The sequence below is a fragment of the Adelges cooleyi genome, unplaced genomic scaffold (assembly GCF_023614345.1).
Source record: "Adelges cooleyi isolate 19-005CV unplaced genomic scaffold, UGA_ACOO_1.1 ACOO_flye_CR_arks_rails_tigmint_CR_PRNA_651, whole genome shotgun sequence".
NCBI lineage: Eukaryota > Metazoa > Arthropoda > Insecta > Hemiptera > Adelgidae > Adelges > Adelges cooleyi.
In genome coordinates, this window is record NW_026096352.1 from 9,623,163 (window position 1) to 9,639,085 (window position 15,923).

General features: G+C 30.6%; 1 protein-coding gene and 1 long non-coding RNA gene across 3 annotated transcripts; both read right to left on the reverse strand.

Annotated features, from left to right (window-relative positions):
- Window positions 1–224: 224 nt before the first annotated feature.
- LOC126844586 (uncharacterized) lies at window positions 225–2,196 on the reverse strand. The gene is made up of 4 exons (XR_007686612.1): window positions 2,068–2,196; window positions 1,704–1,808; window positions 1,507–1,598; window positions 225–1,019 (listed from the first exon to the last, which is right to left on the reverse strand). It is a non-coding gene; the product is annotated as an uncharacterized LOC126844586 (long non-coding RNA).
- A 3,646-nt stretch (window positions 2,197–5,842) lies between these two features.
- On the reverse strand, window positions 5,843–14,879 carry LOC126844127 (skin secretory protein xP2-like). 2 transcript variants are annotated; one of them, XM_050581995.1, is made up of 12 exons: window positions 14,797–14,879; window positions 14,484–14,540; window positions 14,197–14,325; window positions 14,012–14,135; window positions 11,228–11,328; window positions 10,508–10,551; window positions 10,298–10,439; window positions 10,181–10,219; window positions 7,872–8,061; window positions 7,633–7,791; window positions 6,321–6,734; window positions 5,843–6,124 (listed from the first exon to the last, which is right to left on the reverse strand). In XM_050581995.1, exons 2-12 carry the CDS (start codon window positions 14,493–14,495, stop codon window positions 6,111–6,113), a joined length of 1,368 nt encoding a protein of 455 aa, XP_050437952.1. In that variant the 5' UTR covers window positions 14,496–14,540; window positions 14,797–14,879; the 3' UTR covers window positions 5,843–6,110. The 2 variants fall into 2 exon arrangements, with proteins under 2 accessions (XP_050437952.1, XP_050437953.1); XM_050581996.1 differs by lacking the exon at window positions 11,228–11,328 and adding an exon at window positions 13,652–13,752.
- Window positions 14,880–15,923: the final 1,044 nt, after the last annotated feature.

Here is a 15,923-nt window from a genome sequence, read left to right on the forward strand (position 1 = left end):
TATAATTTATAAAGTACAATTCATAAAGTTTGATAAGTCATTCAAATAAATAATAAATAGTAATAATAGAAATAATAAATGTAATAGTTTAAAACACATAAAATAATCTAGTAAAAAGTATAAATAGTATAAAATGATACTTAAGTAAAGATATTTTTAAACTAAAAATGTATATATTATAAACTAAACATCAAAATTTACAAATGTATAATTACTTGGTTTAGCAAAAAAAAATTGTACGGTTTTTTTTTGTAATCTAGGTATTCAAAATTTTGACTACACAATTTTTCCTAACAACATCAACATAATTTCACAACAGTTTACAAATTTTCAATCTTTCAGTTAGGTCAAGATATTTTTACAATAAATTAATATTTTAATGTTTTTAAGGTAAGTAAATATTAATAAATAAGCAAATACAGAAGCTACATTTATAATTTATTTGGTAGGCTAATAATTATGTTTGTCAAAATTGTAATAGTAATATACTATTAGTATCGTTAAACTAAAGATACTTGTATTGACACTTAAAGTGTAAAAATATTCAAACAATAATACAAGTATTCAAAAAAAAAAAAAAATTTAAACAATCTTAATTTTGTTTTAATGTAGTTGAAAATTAAAAATATTTAGCCAAATGAGATATCAGTGTAGTGGTCATAAATACAGTACAGTTTATATGGACGTTGAAGACAGGATAATAAGTTATTCAATAAATAAACAACTGAATTACAGTTGATTAATAATAAATTATAATGAGACTTTTTTAAATAAAATTAAACAAAATATAAAGAGATTGGAGATGATACTACGATGTCTAACAGCAGGTAAACAGAAATACTGGGTGGTGTTTATACTGTTAGTCTGATACAGAATATTCTTCCAGGGGTTTTGCACAAAATCCAATTAACTTCAACAACAAATATTCAAATATAGTGTCAAAAATCTGTCTATGGATTACAGTGTCCATGGAGAAATACATGATATGTCCATTTAATCTTCCTCTGGTCACATTCTAGCTGAAAAAACAACAAATGGTTAAATAATATTAATAATAATTATAATATAAAACCAATTTTAAATGAATTACTAATGTTAACGTTTGTTAATTGTGAAGTTAAAATTAAATATAACGAAAATTGATAATGACATTTTTTGATACCATTTAACTTCCAACTTTTTATACCATTCAACTTAAATTATCTATCAATAACACTTGGAAGAGTGATTTCATGAATAGACTATATTTGTGACCGGTATTTATCAAGTGGACCTAGTTTGTTATCTCATACCAATGAAGCGTAAGATCTACAAGTAAATGCAATTTTTCTTGTACAAAAACTAACAATGTTAGAAAATAGTAAATTAAATTATTAAAAAGAAAGATAATTTACATTTGACTTCTTTTTTTTTAAATACCCTATATTAGGGTGTTTTAGATTGATATTAAACTAATTTTGTATCAATATTTGTATTAATACTACAAATCTAGAATGTTTTCCTTACCTAATCTATTTAGACAAATGATAAAACAATTATTTCTTCCAGTTAGTGTCGATGGAGAACTGTTCAACCAGAATCTTTGACTCATCTTAAAACTGAAAGATATATTATTAATAAATAAGTTAAAAGTTGAAATGTTAATTATTAAAATAATAGAGATTAAATCAATTAAAACAATTTTACAAAAAATAACTCCATACCTGTTACCACACTTAATCAGACTAGAGATAGTTTCAGGAATCGAACCGCTCTAATGAATAAGCATACCGATAAGCTTTTTATGACTTCAGACAACTACCATCATACTGTAAAACATAATTTACTTGTATTAATAGTTTTATTTAAATAGGATGTAATAATATTGTCACACAAATTAGTACAATATAGTGTATGTATGAACTTTGTCGCTAGGTACTATAATTGATAAATATATTATGTTATTCATATTAAATATTGCAAGTTTATATTATGTGAAAATAAGAGTTTTGAATTATGAATTAAAAAAGAATTCTAATAAAAATATTCATTTAATATTAATAAGAAACGAAAGTAAATTTTCTTTACCAATAATTATCGTTGTCGTCATATAAACTAGTTGGTTTTTTGTCATTATAAATGTATCGTAAAAATGTGTACTATTTAAGAAAATATAATATATTTTAACACGGTTATTTTTTTTATCATTTGAATTATTGCCGTTTAGTTCTAGAGATAACAGTTAACTCTGACAAACGTTAGTTATATTTTAGTTACTTTTATTCTGATAGAATTGGCAGACTGATAGAATGTGATTTTATATTTTGGTGTTTCTGGGTTGGTCACGCTGATAAAATAAAAATTGTGTTATCTTTTGGAAGAACTCTTATCTCTTATCATTTTTTGGAAGAACTGCCCTAAACACTATATGAAAAAAAGTTGATAATAAATCATGTGCGCAAGGAGATTACGAATATTGTTATGTATAATTCTCATTTTTGATAAAATGTCAGTTACGTGCTATTGTCAGTTGTCATTAGTGTAACGATATGTATTATGTAATAAGTAATTGTAAAATAATTTTTCTTTATAAATAGGATCCCGGTGCAAAAATGCCTCAAACTTCTGGCAATTTTTTAATTTTGCTTATGTTAACTTTATTTTAGTTTTATTAGTAATTAGTATTGCCCATTACATATACATAATATATAGGAGAATTTTTCAGGGGACTCGCAACTGCGTATTTTTCATCGAAAACAACTCATTCTAATACTTTTAAAAACTGATATACGACTAGATTGTTCAATACTTGCTTAAGGGGCCTCTACACTAGCATTTATTAAGGCGCATTGTATATTCAATTTTTATAAAAAAAGAAGTATCTATTTTAATAATTATTTTTTTCTTCAACTTTTTTAATGCATATAGGATCTATTTTTGTAAAAAAACACATGTTTCTACTTCAAACGTACTGTTCTTAAGAATGCATCGATTTAAATTTTTAAAAATCATTTGCATTCTTCACAACATTTTCAAGGCATCGGTCGTAGTACAATTTTAAAATTATTTTCATTTAATTAATTATTTTAATATAAAAAAATTAAAAATTGAATTATTTTCAACTGAAATAATCAGAGTATTCTTAGGAATAGTGCGTTGAATTATTAGAATGAGTTGTTTTCGACCAAAAATACGCATGTGTAGTGACCCCTTAAGAGGGCGTCCACCTCAAAGTATTTCGACACCAACGCTCAAGAGGTGGCGTTATTTTCCATCGGCGCGGCGACGGCGGCCTATAGCTACGCCCTTACGAGTGCGGCGACGCCGTGCTCTACAGTCAGAACGGATCGATCAGTCCAAGTACCTTTTTCTATATTCGTTTTTAACGTTATTGTAAAAATTGCAATTTTTCCTATAGAAATTATTAATTAACAAATAAATAATTTGAAAATTTTGCCACGGCCCACGATCCCTTTAAAAAGTTTTGAAGAAGCTAAATGTTTTTTTTTAAACTTAAATAGGATTATTTTTAACAACTTTCTGTTCGAAGTAGAACACATATTTGTATACAAAAATAAAACCTATGTGCGTTATAAAAGTTAGAAAGAAAAAAAAATGTATAAAAATAGAGCCCTCTTTCCTGTAAAAACTCACTGTTAACTTACTGTTAAGTTTTAGTAAAACATTGCCTTAATAAACGCTAGTGTAGGAGTCCCTTAACGTACATTTCTTTTACACAAAAGCCATTTTTCAATATGCCTGAAAGATTAGTTATGATTCCTTTTAGAACAATCGGACTTTTTTAATTGTTTTATTTGAAAGAGAAAAACTTCTTATAGTCTTCATGGGGCTTAGATTTTTTATTATATTACCAGAAAAAACAACATGGTTTAAGTTAACACAGCCGTCTAAATCAAGCACAGTACAATTCAGTATAGTAAGAAGTTGGCGAAGTTTGCTTGAAGCAATATTTAAATCTGGAAGTTCTTTCACTTTTACAATCAAACGCGATGATGCGAATCTGCGAGTGTGAATAGGAAAAATCCAACTCAATATACACCAACATAGTAAAAAAATATTAATATGGGGTTCTGTATACACAGATTGGTATTGAAGCGTTTTTTAGAATGTGTTCGATTGTGATAAAATCGCTTTCAGACTTAATAATTTCTTTACCCAAAAATAATTCAAACTGATAAAAAAATTAATTAGTTTTTAGATTCTTATTATTTGTATAGCTGAGAACAATTGCTATTATTATTATTTGTTTTATTTAACCAAATCATGGCAATATAGCGTGGAAATGTATACAATTTTAAAAACACTACAAATTTCAAAATAATTCCACAAACTTACATTTTTTTTTAAATATATTTCTATTTAAGTAATTATTAAATAAAATAAAATCAAATAATGATTCTTATTAATTATTGAATTAAAGAAATTAACAACATAACCCGTGCTTACTCATAAATGGAATGCTTTTCATGCATTGTAGTTTTTGCATTAATATTATTAATCAGTAAAAAAAACACAAATTGTTTACTAATTTTTCAGTTTAAATTTACGGCATACTTTAAAATTTTGAAAAAAGGCAAGTCGGTCGTGTGATATTATTCAAAATCCAGGAATTATCATTAACTCTATCCCATAAAAAAAGTGAAAACTTATACTTTATTTAACGCTTTTTTATATGTAGTTAACCATTAATGTGATTATTGCTTAGTGGACATTAAGTATCAAAATTAGATGATTGTTGATCTAGTGTGACCCTTTTTACCATATTATCATTCTTATATTCTGTGATATGTTTCTCAAACATCTATTTATACATTTTTTTTATTGAAGACAAAGCTGACAAAAAACACGATTACAAATATACAATTACAATACTTATTATACGATTTCATAATGTTACCTGCACCAGGTGCTTATTGTGATTTAAGTTGATATTTAATTTTTGTTTGTAATGGTTTAACAGGGTGATCAATTTAATATAATAAGCCACCATATTTTCGACAATAATACTCATTTTTATAATCGAACCTTTTTTTTTTGAAAATATTTTTTTTGATTATTATTTTTTGGTATAATATTTTGCAATATTATAAAATTTCCATATCAATCAGTCAGAGTTAGTAGACAATTCTCAACTTCAGGCCCCTGGAAACCGACCAATTTTAAGGAGTTTTGTAGAGATAATATTTTTAAAAAAAAGGGTTTTAATAAATTTCGTCCATGTCAATTAATTTACCAGTTAATTTGTATAAGCTTCGTGGTATTATTTTTAATTTAAATTATTTTGTCTCTGAGTAAAAGCCAGTTTAGTTAATATAATATACATTTTTTTGTCTATCGCACAGGCCGAACCAGTGATCCGATAAGTAATCTGAAAACAGATTTGATTTCATCATGAAGTTTACTTCAGATCGGCCAGCGTACTTTTTTGATAACTTATTCCTATTACGCATAAAACACGTTTGAACATTTTATAAAATTTCAAATTTTCAAACTAAATTTAGAAAGGGTTAAAATAAAAAACTTAAAAAAATTCTTTGACCGATTTCAAATAAACTTCATGACGAATTCATATCTGTTTTTAGATTGCTTATCGGATCACTGGTTCGGCCTGTGCAATGGACAAAAAATAATGTGTTGGCTAAAAAAACGGTCGATAGTTTTCAACGCTGTAGAGCTTAAAAAATATAAAAGAGAAAATATTTGGAAATTTATCTTATTGTAAAACAACAAATAAAATCTGTAGGTAGTCACTTTTTTTTATCGAAGAATTTATCACTCAGTTATAATATTCCTGAATACCTGTTTTGATTGTCAATACTCATTTTAGTAATAACTAATTACATTTAGTGTGAATATTGAATGTTACATTTAATCATTTCTTCTTTATACATAAAGCCTGACGTATTTAGGCTTTTATTGTAGATTGTTGAACACTAGGTATATTTTTATACAGTATTAAAAATACACAATTGGTAAAATTTACAATAAAATTAACCCAATAGCTCAAAATATACAATAACGATTATTTCAGCAGTCCAGTCAATTTATAATCAAAACATTTACAAGATGCACGATTGAAAGTCTCGGTTTGGGATTGGATCAACTAAGAATTATTCGGCAGCAACTGTAAACATACGTTACAAAAATTGCATTAATTAAACATACCATAATAAACATGAAATATTTAAGTGCATTATACTCTAATTAATTGTGTATTACTTTAAACAAGTTTGATGTGTCCACTGATACTACTGCCACTACTATTATACTGTAACGTTGTCTTTATAATTTATTCAGGGGTCAAGGAAATGTAACAATACCTGCTGGTGTCTCCGCTGCTGGTGCTGTATCGGCGGGCTGCGCTGGCGTGTCTTCAGACTTGGCTGATTCATCAATCACAGCTGGAGCTACAGCAGGATCTGCAGCGGGTTCAGCAGGAGTTGCAGCGGGATCCACAGGAGCTGCAGCGGGATCCGCAGGAGTTGCAGCAGGATCCGCAGGAGCTGCAGCAGGATCTGCAGGAGTTGCAGCGGGATCAGCCGGAGCAGCAGCAGGATCGGTTGGAGTTGCGGCAGGGTCAGTCGGGACAGCAGAAGGAATTATAGCGGAATCATTTGGTGCTGCAGCCGGATCAGTCGGCGCTGCTGGGTCAGCAGGAGCAGTTGAATCTGCAGGTGTACCATCCACCGTTGGCGCATTAGGATCGCCTTCAGCTGGAGGTCCACCTTCGAGTCCTAAAACCGATTGGTATATGTAAGTGTAAGCATAACGTTGTAAAAGGTAAAAATAAATTTAGGTAATTATGGTAATTCACCAGTAAAACATTCTCTTAACTAAAAAATAATATAAAAATTCTTGGATGATCACTTGCAAATATTGTACATTTTGACATAACTTTTTTTACCGAAAAACACTAGAAGAAGCCAACTGAACTCTAAAACCTAATAAATGTACCGTCAGTAGTCACTGAAGTATCGACTTCGAGAAGACTATTTTTTTTTTTAGTTGTTAATGAGAATAGACCAAGATTATTAGTGATTGGTCCCAAAATCGGAAAAACCCTTGAGAACAGAACCTACCTTCCTACAGTGCTAAAAAAAAAATATGCTTGTATTATTTAATATTGAAGATAACTTTAGACGATTATTCATTAGTATTTAGTCTCGTGCATTAAATAAGTTGTGCTACTGAATGAGATGTTACCAGTGGCTGTGCTTAGCATAAATGATAAAACAACTGCAAATACGCTGTTCTTACAGTAAAATACACAAAAGCTATACTTACACTTATAATATATTAAAAACTATACCTAACCTTATATCCGGAAAATGTCGTTATAACAAACATTATTAAGTAGAGTTTATATTTACAGTAGAAATGTGAAAATGTGCTTGCAGCTATGATAAGACAACATGTACATAGTATTATAGTCTACTTCGATGTTTACCAATTCAAGTAAAATTAGCGAATATTGAACAAAAGTCTCTACAAAGAAAATTTTGTTTGCGACTTATAACGGCTTTGTAGCTTATTTAATTAATAGTTTTTTTTATGGTCTAATGACTTTTAAACAGCTGGATTCTAAGCTATATCGCATTTAATCATTTTCCAGTACGCTAAAGATTGATTTACCTTCGTCCACCGACTGTTGTTTCTTGATGGTGTCTTTGACGACCGAGTTGAGCAACGGTTGTGGTATAGCCGTCACGGCTGTCATGAGTTTATCGACCAAATCGTCAACGCTCAGAGGGTTGTTCGAACAAACCGTGTCCTTCAGGTACGCCCAAAGTTCTGCACAAAAATACCGAAAACAGTGGCAGATGAGTAAAATACAACAAAGTCGTTTGGACAATATCCTATGAAGACGTTACCTTCGGGTGCCGGAGATGGTGGTTGTGGTTCTGGTTCGGGTTCAACCTCTGGTTCGGGTTCGATCACTTCGGCATCACTTAGACCATGGTCGTCGGTGGCATCAGTCAAAGCTCCCGCATCCGATTCGCCTTCAGTAGTCAGACCGTCGTCCGTCTTGTTATCGTCTTCGCCTTCTTCTTCTCCTTCGCCCTTTTTAAACACATTCAGAGGTATTACTAACAATTTGGTTTAATAAATTAAAACACCGTTTGATCTTCAACCGAATGAGATATTTTCCATAAGATAAGCGCATATTACACTTCATGCCAACGTTTGATTGCGTATTTTATGAGACGTGGTAGTAGGGAATTATATTCCTTCTCACGTTCAACAATTTTACCCAGTTTAAAACAATTACATTTTAGCTTCCGTGCACAGCTAAGAAGGTGTCCATGCTTTTATAAAAATGATGTATAGGATTTGCTACTGTCAATTTATTATATGATGAAAGTAACTCGAACAAAAGTAATGATGAATAGCCAGACAGCGGTACAGATTGTTCATCCTAATGTAAAATATCATTATCAAATTAGTCCCCCAATGAACTATGTAAAAGTAAATATTATGCAAAATTAAAAACTTTAATTAACTAACTTTCCACAAAATACGAAATAGGTGTGGAATAATAATAATAGTATGAAATTTAACTTTATAGCTATTATTTACAAAAATATTTAATTTAATTTCCAAATTCCTAATATATCTAACTGCCTATAAAAGTTATTTTTTTTTTAATTGGAAAGTTTCATTAAAAGTGGATTTTTATGTATGTTGTCCTATTTGTCATATATTTTAACAAACGATGTCATTCATCATAGTGTTGTCAAGTAGTTTAAAATAATTTGATATTGGAAAAATAATTTATAAATATTATGATAAATGTTACGTAGTAGATATGAGTTGCCTAAATAAAGATCAATTATTTCAATATTTTATAAATATTGTACGTTTTTTGTCATGTTTATTCATTCATGACATAAAGTGAAATAATGTTACTGGAATACATTATTTTATTTTATGTGAAAGTTTGGGTACTCTCCTGCTAGAAATAATTATATAGCAGCTACCTACTGTTATAAAACATGTTTTAGTCTAAAATATTTTGTTGCGTGTATTAAACAGAAATAGAAAATGACATATTCTCTAATTTTACTAGGTGCTTTATATTAGAGATTTTAATATTTAATCAAACAGAAAAATGTGATCATGACTCCTGTTTACAAAAATTATACACAAATGGATTTTAAGTATAAAAAAATGTGGTCTATTTTACAAAAAAGTATACACTCATGTGGTTTTGTTAACAGGAAAATACCACAGTTTGATTGTTAGGCAGTTAATATTCACCTGAAAAAATCCACTATCCGGTAGGAAATTACTTACCAACAGAAAGCATGTGAATTATCATTGTATTAACACCAATAGGTACCTATAATCTTAGATCAATGACATTTTGATAATTTAGCGAATGATCCAAGTCTATAACTAATTGTATGTTGGTAATTCAATGTTTTAACGTTCACATAATTAACCAAACAATTTAACAGAAGAATATCACATAAGTAGAAAAATGGTTACATTTGGAAAAACATATTGAAAAGGATGCACATATATATAACTTAAATCACAAGTCATACAATTGTTAATGGATAAATATATAGTTAACATGCATATACTTTGATGTTTAATTATTGTACGAATATAAGTCGATCACTTATTTTCACCAAAACATGTGTACGCCACAACAATTATAATTGTGTTTCTTTGCAAAATTTGGCTTGTTAAATTTTTGGCGAAACTGGGTGAAAATCAACTTACCAAAATAGATTTGATTCTTGAAATGTAATATGATTATAATTGATAAGATAACAACATTAAAGTTTTTATATATTCGCGATACATAAATTTAGGCTCGTGTATCACTTCATGAGTATAATATTCTGTTGATAGGAGATAGGTACATATTTCTGAAGTGATACAGTAAATGGAGGGATGTAGGGTGTAATTATTGGGATGATATTTGTTTTTTGTGTTATTATTATATTGTTAATAAACATGTACACAAAATAACGTTTATAAGTAATTTACAGAACATCCGAGTGGAACAAGTAACTACATGTTTTCGATTGTTTATGTAGATAACAAATACATGCTGGTGGTGAAATAATAAAACATACATATATAATAATATCATGAAATAAATAAATTCTGGATAAAAACGGGAACACAATGGTAGTCGTGCGGGAACTTATGCCTCGCTTTCCACTACCTTCTTTTCATCGCCCTTCTTTGACCAGTCCGGCTTTTTCTGCAAACAGACCACGTCCGACATTTTTATATGATTGAACGGAAATTGTATTACATATGTTATTTATAATAATCGCACCTCTTTATCTTCTTCTTCTAAGGTGAATTCCTTTTTCTTCACGACCTTCAGTTGATTTCTGAAGTTGAACTCGGCAGCTTTCTTTTGTAGTTTGGCAAATTTATTTTCATACTTGGACACTTTTTTCAAAGTTGGTTTGACGCTGTTAACATTAAAAAAAACAATTATCATTATTTCATTTTTCTTGCGTCAAACGCGTATGGCACTCACAATTTTCCTCTTAAGTCGTTTACTTGGCTGTTCAATTCGCTGATCTGCAAAGCGAACACACATCAAAGGTTATAAGAAAATATCGAGGTTTTATATTATTTCAATTTGTTGTAGAGAGCAAACAATGCAAAACAAAAATATCTAAAAGTAATTTTCTACCAAGACACAAACGTTATAATATCAAAGTGGTTAAAAACACACGAATAAAGAATAAAGCAAAATTCAAAAGAAATACAAATATAATATTAGTGAAAAACAGGGGCGAACTGACTGTAGTTGTAAAAGGGATAAATTATCTCACTGGCCCATTGTTTACTCCTTGGGACCGAGTATTCAGTACACTTTTTTTTAAGACATAAATTACAAGTTAAGACTTTAATTAACCAACAAGTTAGTTCCCATTTTAAGATATTTGTTTAATTCTTGTATGACATTTTTATCAGACCGTCCGCGTGACTCTTTTTTTTTTTTTTTAATACACCAATTGCAAAAACTATTTGTGCGATTTATTTATTTAGTAGATTCCGTTTAAGGTTAACAAAAACGTGGTTTTTGTTCCACGCATTTTGAACATTACCTTTTACCTACTCGTTAATAAAAAACTAATAAGATATTTAATTGGTAGTTTATGTGTTTTCATAGCTACAAACAGGAATAGACGATCGTGATTAAAAAGGGTTGGAAGATGCTGAACATGCTGCAACATCGATTAAATATTACCTCGAAAACTTTCATCCTGATAATTCTTTCTAAATCAAATTTAACGCCTTCCAAGTGATATACCCGCTTCCACAACTCTTCGCATATCTCGCCAATTTCCTCTAAACATCATTACTGTTAGACAGCGGAATAGATAAAAATGCAAAACTACATTAGTTCGTTTTCCACGGTGTAAGTTCGTAAACAACTTTCGAAATAATTTCACGATAACAATATAATAATAATAATAATGTAGTTGTTTAACACTATACTTCATATGCGTCTGATAACTTTTTTCGATTGCATTATATTTTCGTACAGTAAAACACTAAAAACAATAACAATGTATGCAAAATATAGGTCAAATACGTGTCAATCTCCCGTCTGTCAGTCCACAATAGCCAATAGAGTAGATGATACTCCCATTGATTTATTCATTTACGTATAGGTACTGTGATTAAACAATATTCTCTCAAATATTTAAAAATCGAATATGTCGTGTTTTACTACCAGAACAATGTAATACGTAAATCAGTAATATTGTTTTGCATAAAGTAATGAGAGTGTCTAAAAAAAACTTAAGCCCTTATGGTAATATGTAATAAAATAATAATAAAAACCCTTAACCATAAAAATTATATACTCTCCGCGAATACGTCGTATTTCGGCAACAATGTTGTCATCTTCAGCGCTCACGACAGACTTTTTTTTTTTAATGAGAGTGTGACAAATGTGCAACTTGAGTCGGTTAGTATAAGTGCTGGACACATAATTGTTACATTTTATATTCCATTTTTTTTTAACACAACTTTAGAACATTAAATTATATTTGAGACTAATTTATACTGAAATGTAAATTGTAATATACCTTTACAAAATGTAAGATGATTTTAAAGTAAAAATGTACATTATATAATATTTTTAAAAAATAACACCAGAAATAAAAAAAATTATATTACTTGTTTTTATTAAACAATTCAAAAAGAAAAAAAGCAAATACCGTCAATAGTAAACGGTTGCTCAAAAATTAGGTTAGATAAAATGTTTTCTAGAGTAAAAAGAAACCTACGTATACATTTGTCATAGTAGAAAGTAGCATTATAAAAAGAAAACAAATATTTGAACAATTTAAATGTATAGTTAATATATTAATTGTTAAGCTTTTGTTGATATTATTATTAGTTATTGAATAATACGAATATTTGGACGTAATTTTAGGAAAATAATGAAATTTTCCAGAAATGTATAGCAGTATTATTTATTATTAGTATTATTTATTTATACTTCATAAATTGGGTAACAACTTACATAGATGTACTTATAAGTATCTTTACAATAACCATAGCGCCTAGGCCCTCCTAGACATAAAATGCTAAGAAGAGGGAGATCGTAAACTCTCTGGACTTTAAGTGTTAGAACTTTGAAGAACGATAGTCTACTATTGTATAATATAAAATAAATTATATTATGCAGGAAGAATACATATACTAATTAATATAAATATGTGTTATACTTTAAACAAATTAAGTTTTAATAAAAGTATATGGAATTAATATTTAATTGACATGGTTATATTTTTTAAAAGTTTTTGTCTGATAATAGTCATTAGCATGGAATACAGTTTGTTTGGTTTTTTTTTTGTAATTTTCAATACATATTTAACGATTTTTGAAAACCTTATCTTAGCATAACACATTGAGTAATAACAAGCAAATAAAACTTCATCAATCAAAAGAATTTTAGATATATTATTTTAGTATTTTTTTCCCCATGTATGCTTTATTAAAAAGTATCTAAACGGTATATATACGTTTTTTAAAGAAAAACCAAGTGGGTCATCAAGGATAATCTGTCGGGGTTACTCTCCCGGATCATTTGCTGATCGCCCAAGGTGAATGGGAGACATATTTAACATACATTGTAGTTTATAATTCGGATACTGGCCGTTGCCTAGTTAGTAATTGGAAGCGATTGTGTCTGGCTCAAGATTTGGAGTCATTTGTTTGCGGTTTTGGCAAACGTTTCTCAAAGTGTGTGCGTGCCTTTTTTTTAATCTCGGCCAAAGCGATTAAATACGTCGGACAGCGACGCCCTTGCATGTTGATGTTTAGCCAAAAAACGGCCGATTTCCGACGAAAGAGTTTTTAAAACAATAAGTATATAATGTCAAGCAGCCAAATAAATAAATACAAAAGCAATCACTCATTTATGTATTTACTTCTTAGCGCCAAAAATATTTTTTAAAGAAACGTCTGCTACTTCACTACAATTTCGTTAGGTATCGGTTATATGTATTACTATTTAACACCACCTTCTAGTAATATTAATATACAAATACAACACTAGCGCCTTTTTATTAAACCTAAATTGTTTTTAGTGTTAAGCCTTGAGGAAGAGAGATATATGACTTTTAAAAGCGTTAGGAAATAGCTCGTAATAGCTAACCTCCCAATCCTTCTTTTTTACAACGTATTCCAGGTCGAATTTTTGATCTTCCAACTTTAGGATCCTTTCGTAATAATCTTTTATCACCCTCTTGATCGTATCTACATAACGCCGAGTTTCGAAACACCGCGACAACAACAACAACAACAGGTTAATAAACAGTAATAATAATTGTAATTATGTCGAACCGTCTAACCGGTGCAATAATGTTTATCCTAACTTGCACTTGATGTTTGGCATTCGCTCAACAGCGAAATTTGCATCATTACATTAAGGACGAATATCACATATTCGACACAATTGACTTAAGTACTTGATTGTAAAAAATGAAAAAAAAATAATAATAATTTGTTGACTCACCTTCGCCGGCGTCGTCCACATTCTTGGGTTGCCCACACCGTTCTTCGATGATTCTTCTCCTTTCGGCGGCTTTACGCTCCTGTTCTTTCTTCAGCTCTTCGGCCGCTTTCTTTCTCAAAAGCAGCTGCGGGTGACAAAGTTGCGTTTAGAAAGCCAATTATATAAATGGAGCACACAATACTCACACGAAGTTTCTTCTTTCTGTCCGGAGTCATGAAACCCTTTTTGGCCTTCTTGGCTTTGGAAGCTTCTTCCATTCTTTTCCGGACTTCCGCCCTCTTGCGGTCGATGTCCGCCTGTTTGGCTTTCTTCGCCTAACGCACACACAACACACGTTACAAAATCGAAACAGATCCGCATTGGTCGTTTTATTAAAAAAAAATATCGACATTGGTACAATTAATAGGGTGACTCGGAGAGCCAACCAGACAATTTAGCTATTTTAGTACAATTGAACATTGTTCGAACTCACTTCATCATCCATGTTTGCTGCGGTTTTGCTATTGGGCCGGACGCGATAATAACGAGTCTGAAATAAAATCAAAAACAAAAAAGGGTCCAAATTACATTAGTTATTTCGTTAATACTTAATACGTTTATATTGATAGTGTTTTTTTTTTGTTAATATTATTATTCGACTTGCTATGCCGTGTTGGGGACCGAAAGTCTTTTACAGCAAGTCCGGAAAAACAAATATAATAACTACAACTGATACGGTATTAATGTTATTTAGGTTATATGAATGTTTTGCGATGCGTTACACATATTATTTTTTTATAACCAACCTGAGCTTGTCGGCGGCACGGCTGTCCTCACCGGATTGAAGGAGACTCTTTGCACAGTTTCTATCTAGGAAGAGATCAGCAACGCACGCTTGACACACAAAACGGACGGCGATTGGTCGGCGCGACCGCCCAGGCCTATTTTTAGCCAAGCTTTTACTTTTAGCCAGAGCGGCTAAATACTATTATATTATACAGGCGAAATACCAGAGGATATGCACCGCGCCGTGATGTAGATAGGGTTTTGCTCGTTTCCGAAGCTCCCAGTGAATGCTGGCTATTTATAACTGCCGTCGCTTCCTTCTCGTCCCCTTCCTGTGCCGCTATCGTGGCCGACCGTATACGCATTATACCACAGCAATATTTGATTGATTATTAACGCACATACATATTATTATTTAAACGTTTCCGAATTCTCGGTGTTAGCCTGAGCCACCGATACGGTCGTGATAGACAATCGGGCATCTGGACGGCAAGAGATGTGTTCAAGCACGGGTTGTACTGTAACCCCCTGGGCGGTGGGTCAAGGATGCGCGAGGCCGGTATGATGCTTATGCCCCAATTGGCCGACCGCTTCGTCGACTGCCTCTTTGTGGCGCCAAAAGATTGGGCCAACGTGATTTTGTCACGGAATAGGAGGATGAGTTGGTAACCGAAGTTAGCTAACTCAAAAGAGTATCTCACTCTTTCGGACAATTACAATAGATTCTATTATAATCATTATCTTACCGCCAGCGTGAATCTGAGACAGAATTGTTTTTACAATGACGGCTGATTTTATTTAAATGTAAAGTCTCTAGGTTAGAAATCCAACATATTCATGTATGAAAAATAATAGAAAAAGTGCACCCTTTTTTCGAAATTGAAAAAATACACACTTCTAGAAAACTCACTCTACAAAAGTCTTTTCCTCAGTAATGATCAATTAAATACCTTTTTGATACGTTTATCCCATACCACCCACGAAAATCGATAGTGAAATGCCACCCATGCAACCTCTTTTTTTTCCTTCCATCTCTTTTTGAAAATTTAAAAGATTCTACTACATGTTAAATGATATGTTATTTTTTTGTATAAATATAAAAAATTATACTTTAAAAAATTATTACACGCTAGAATTAGTTACCATA

Coding starts and splice junctions, on each gene's coding strand:
- LOC126844127 (XM_050581995.1), bottom strand. Junction 11,329..14,011: donor TGTGGACGACGCCGGCGAAG/GTGAGTCAACAA, acceptor AATGATGTTTAG/AGGAAATTGGCGAGATATGC. Junction 6,735..7,632: donor ACAACAGTCGGTGGACGAAG/GTAAATCAATCT, acceptor AATCGGTTTTAG/GACTCGAAGGTGGACCTCCA.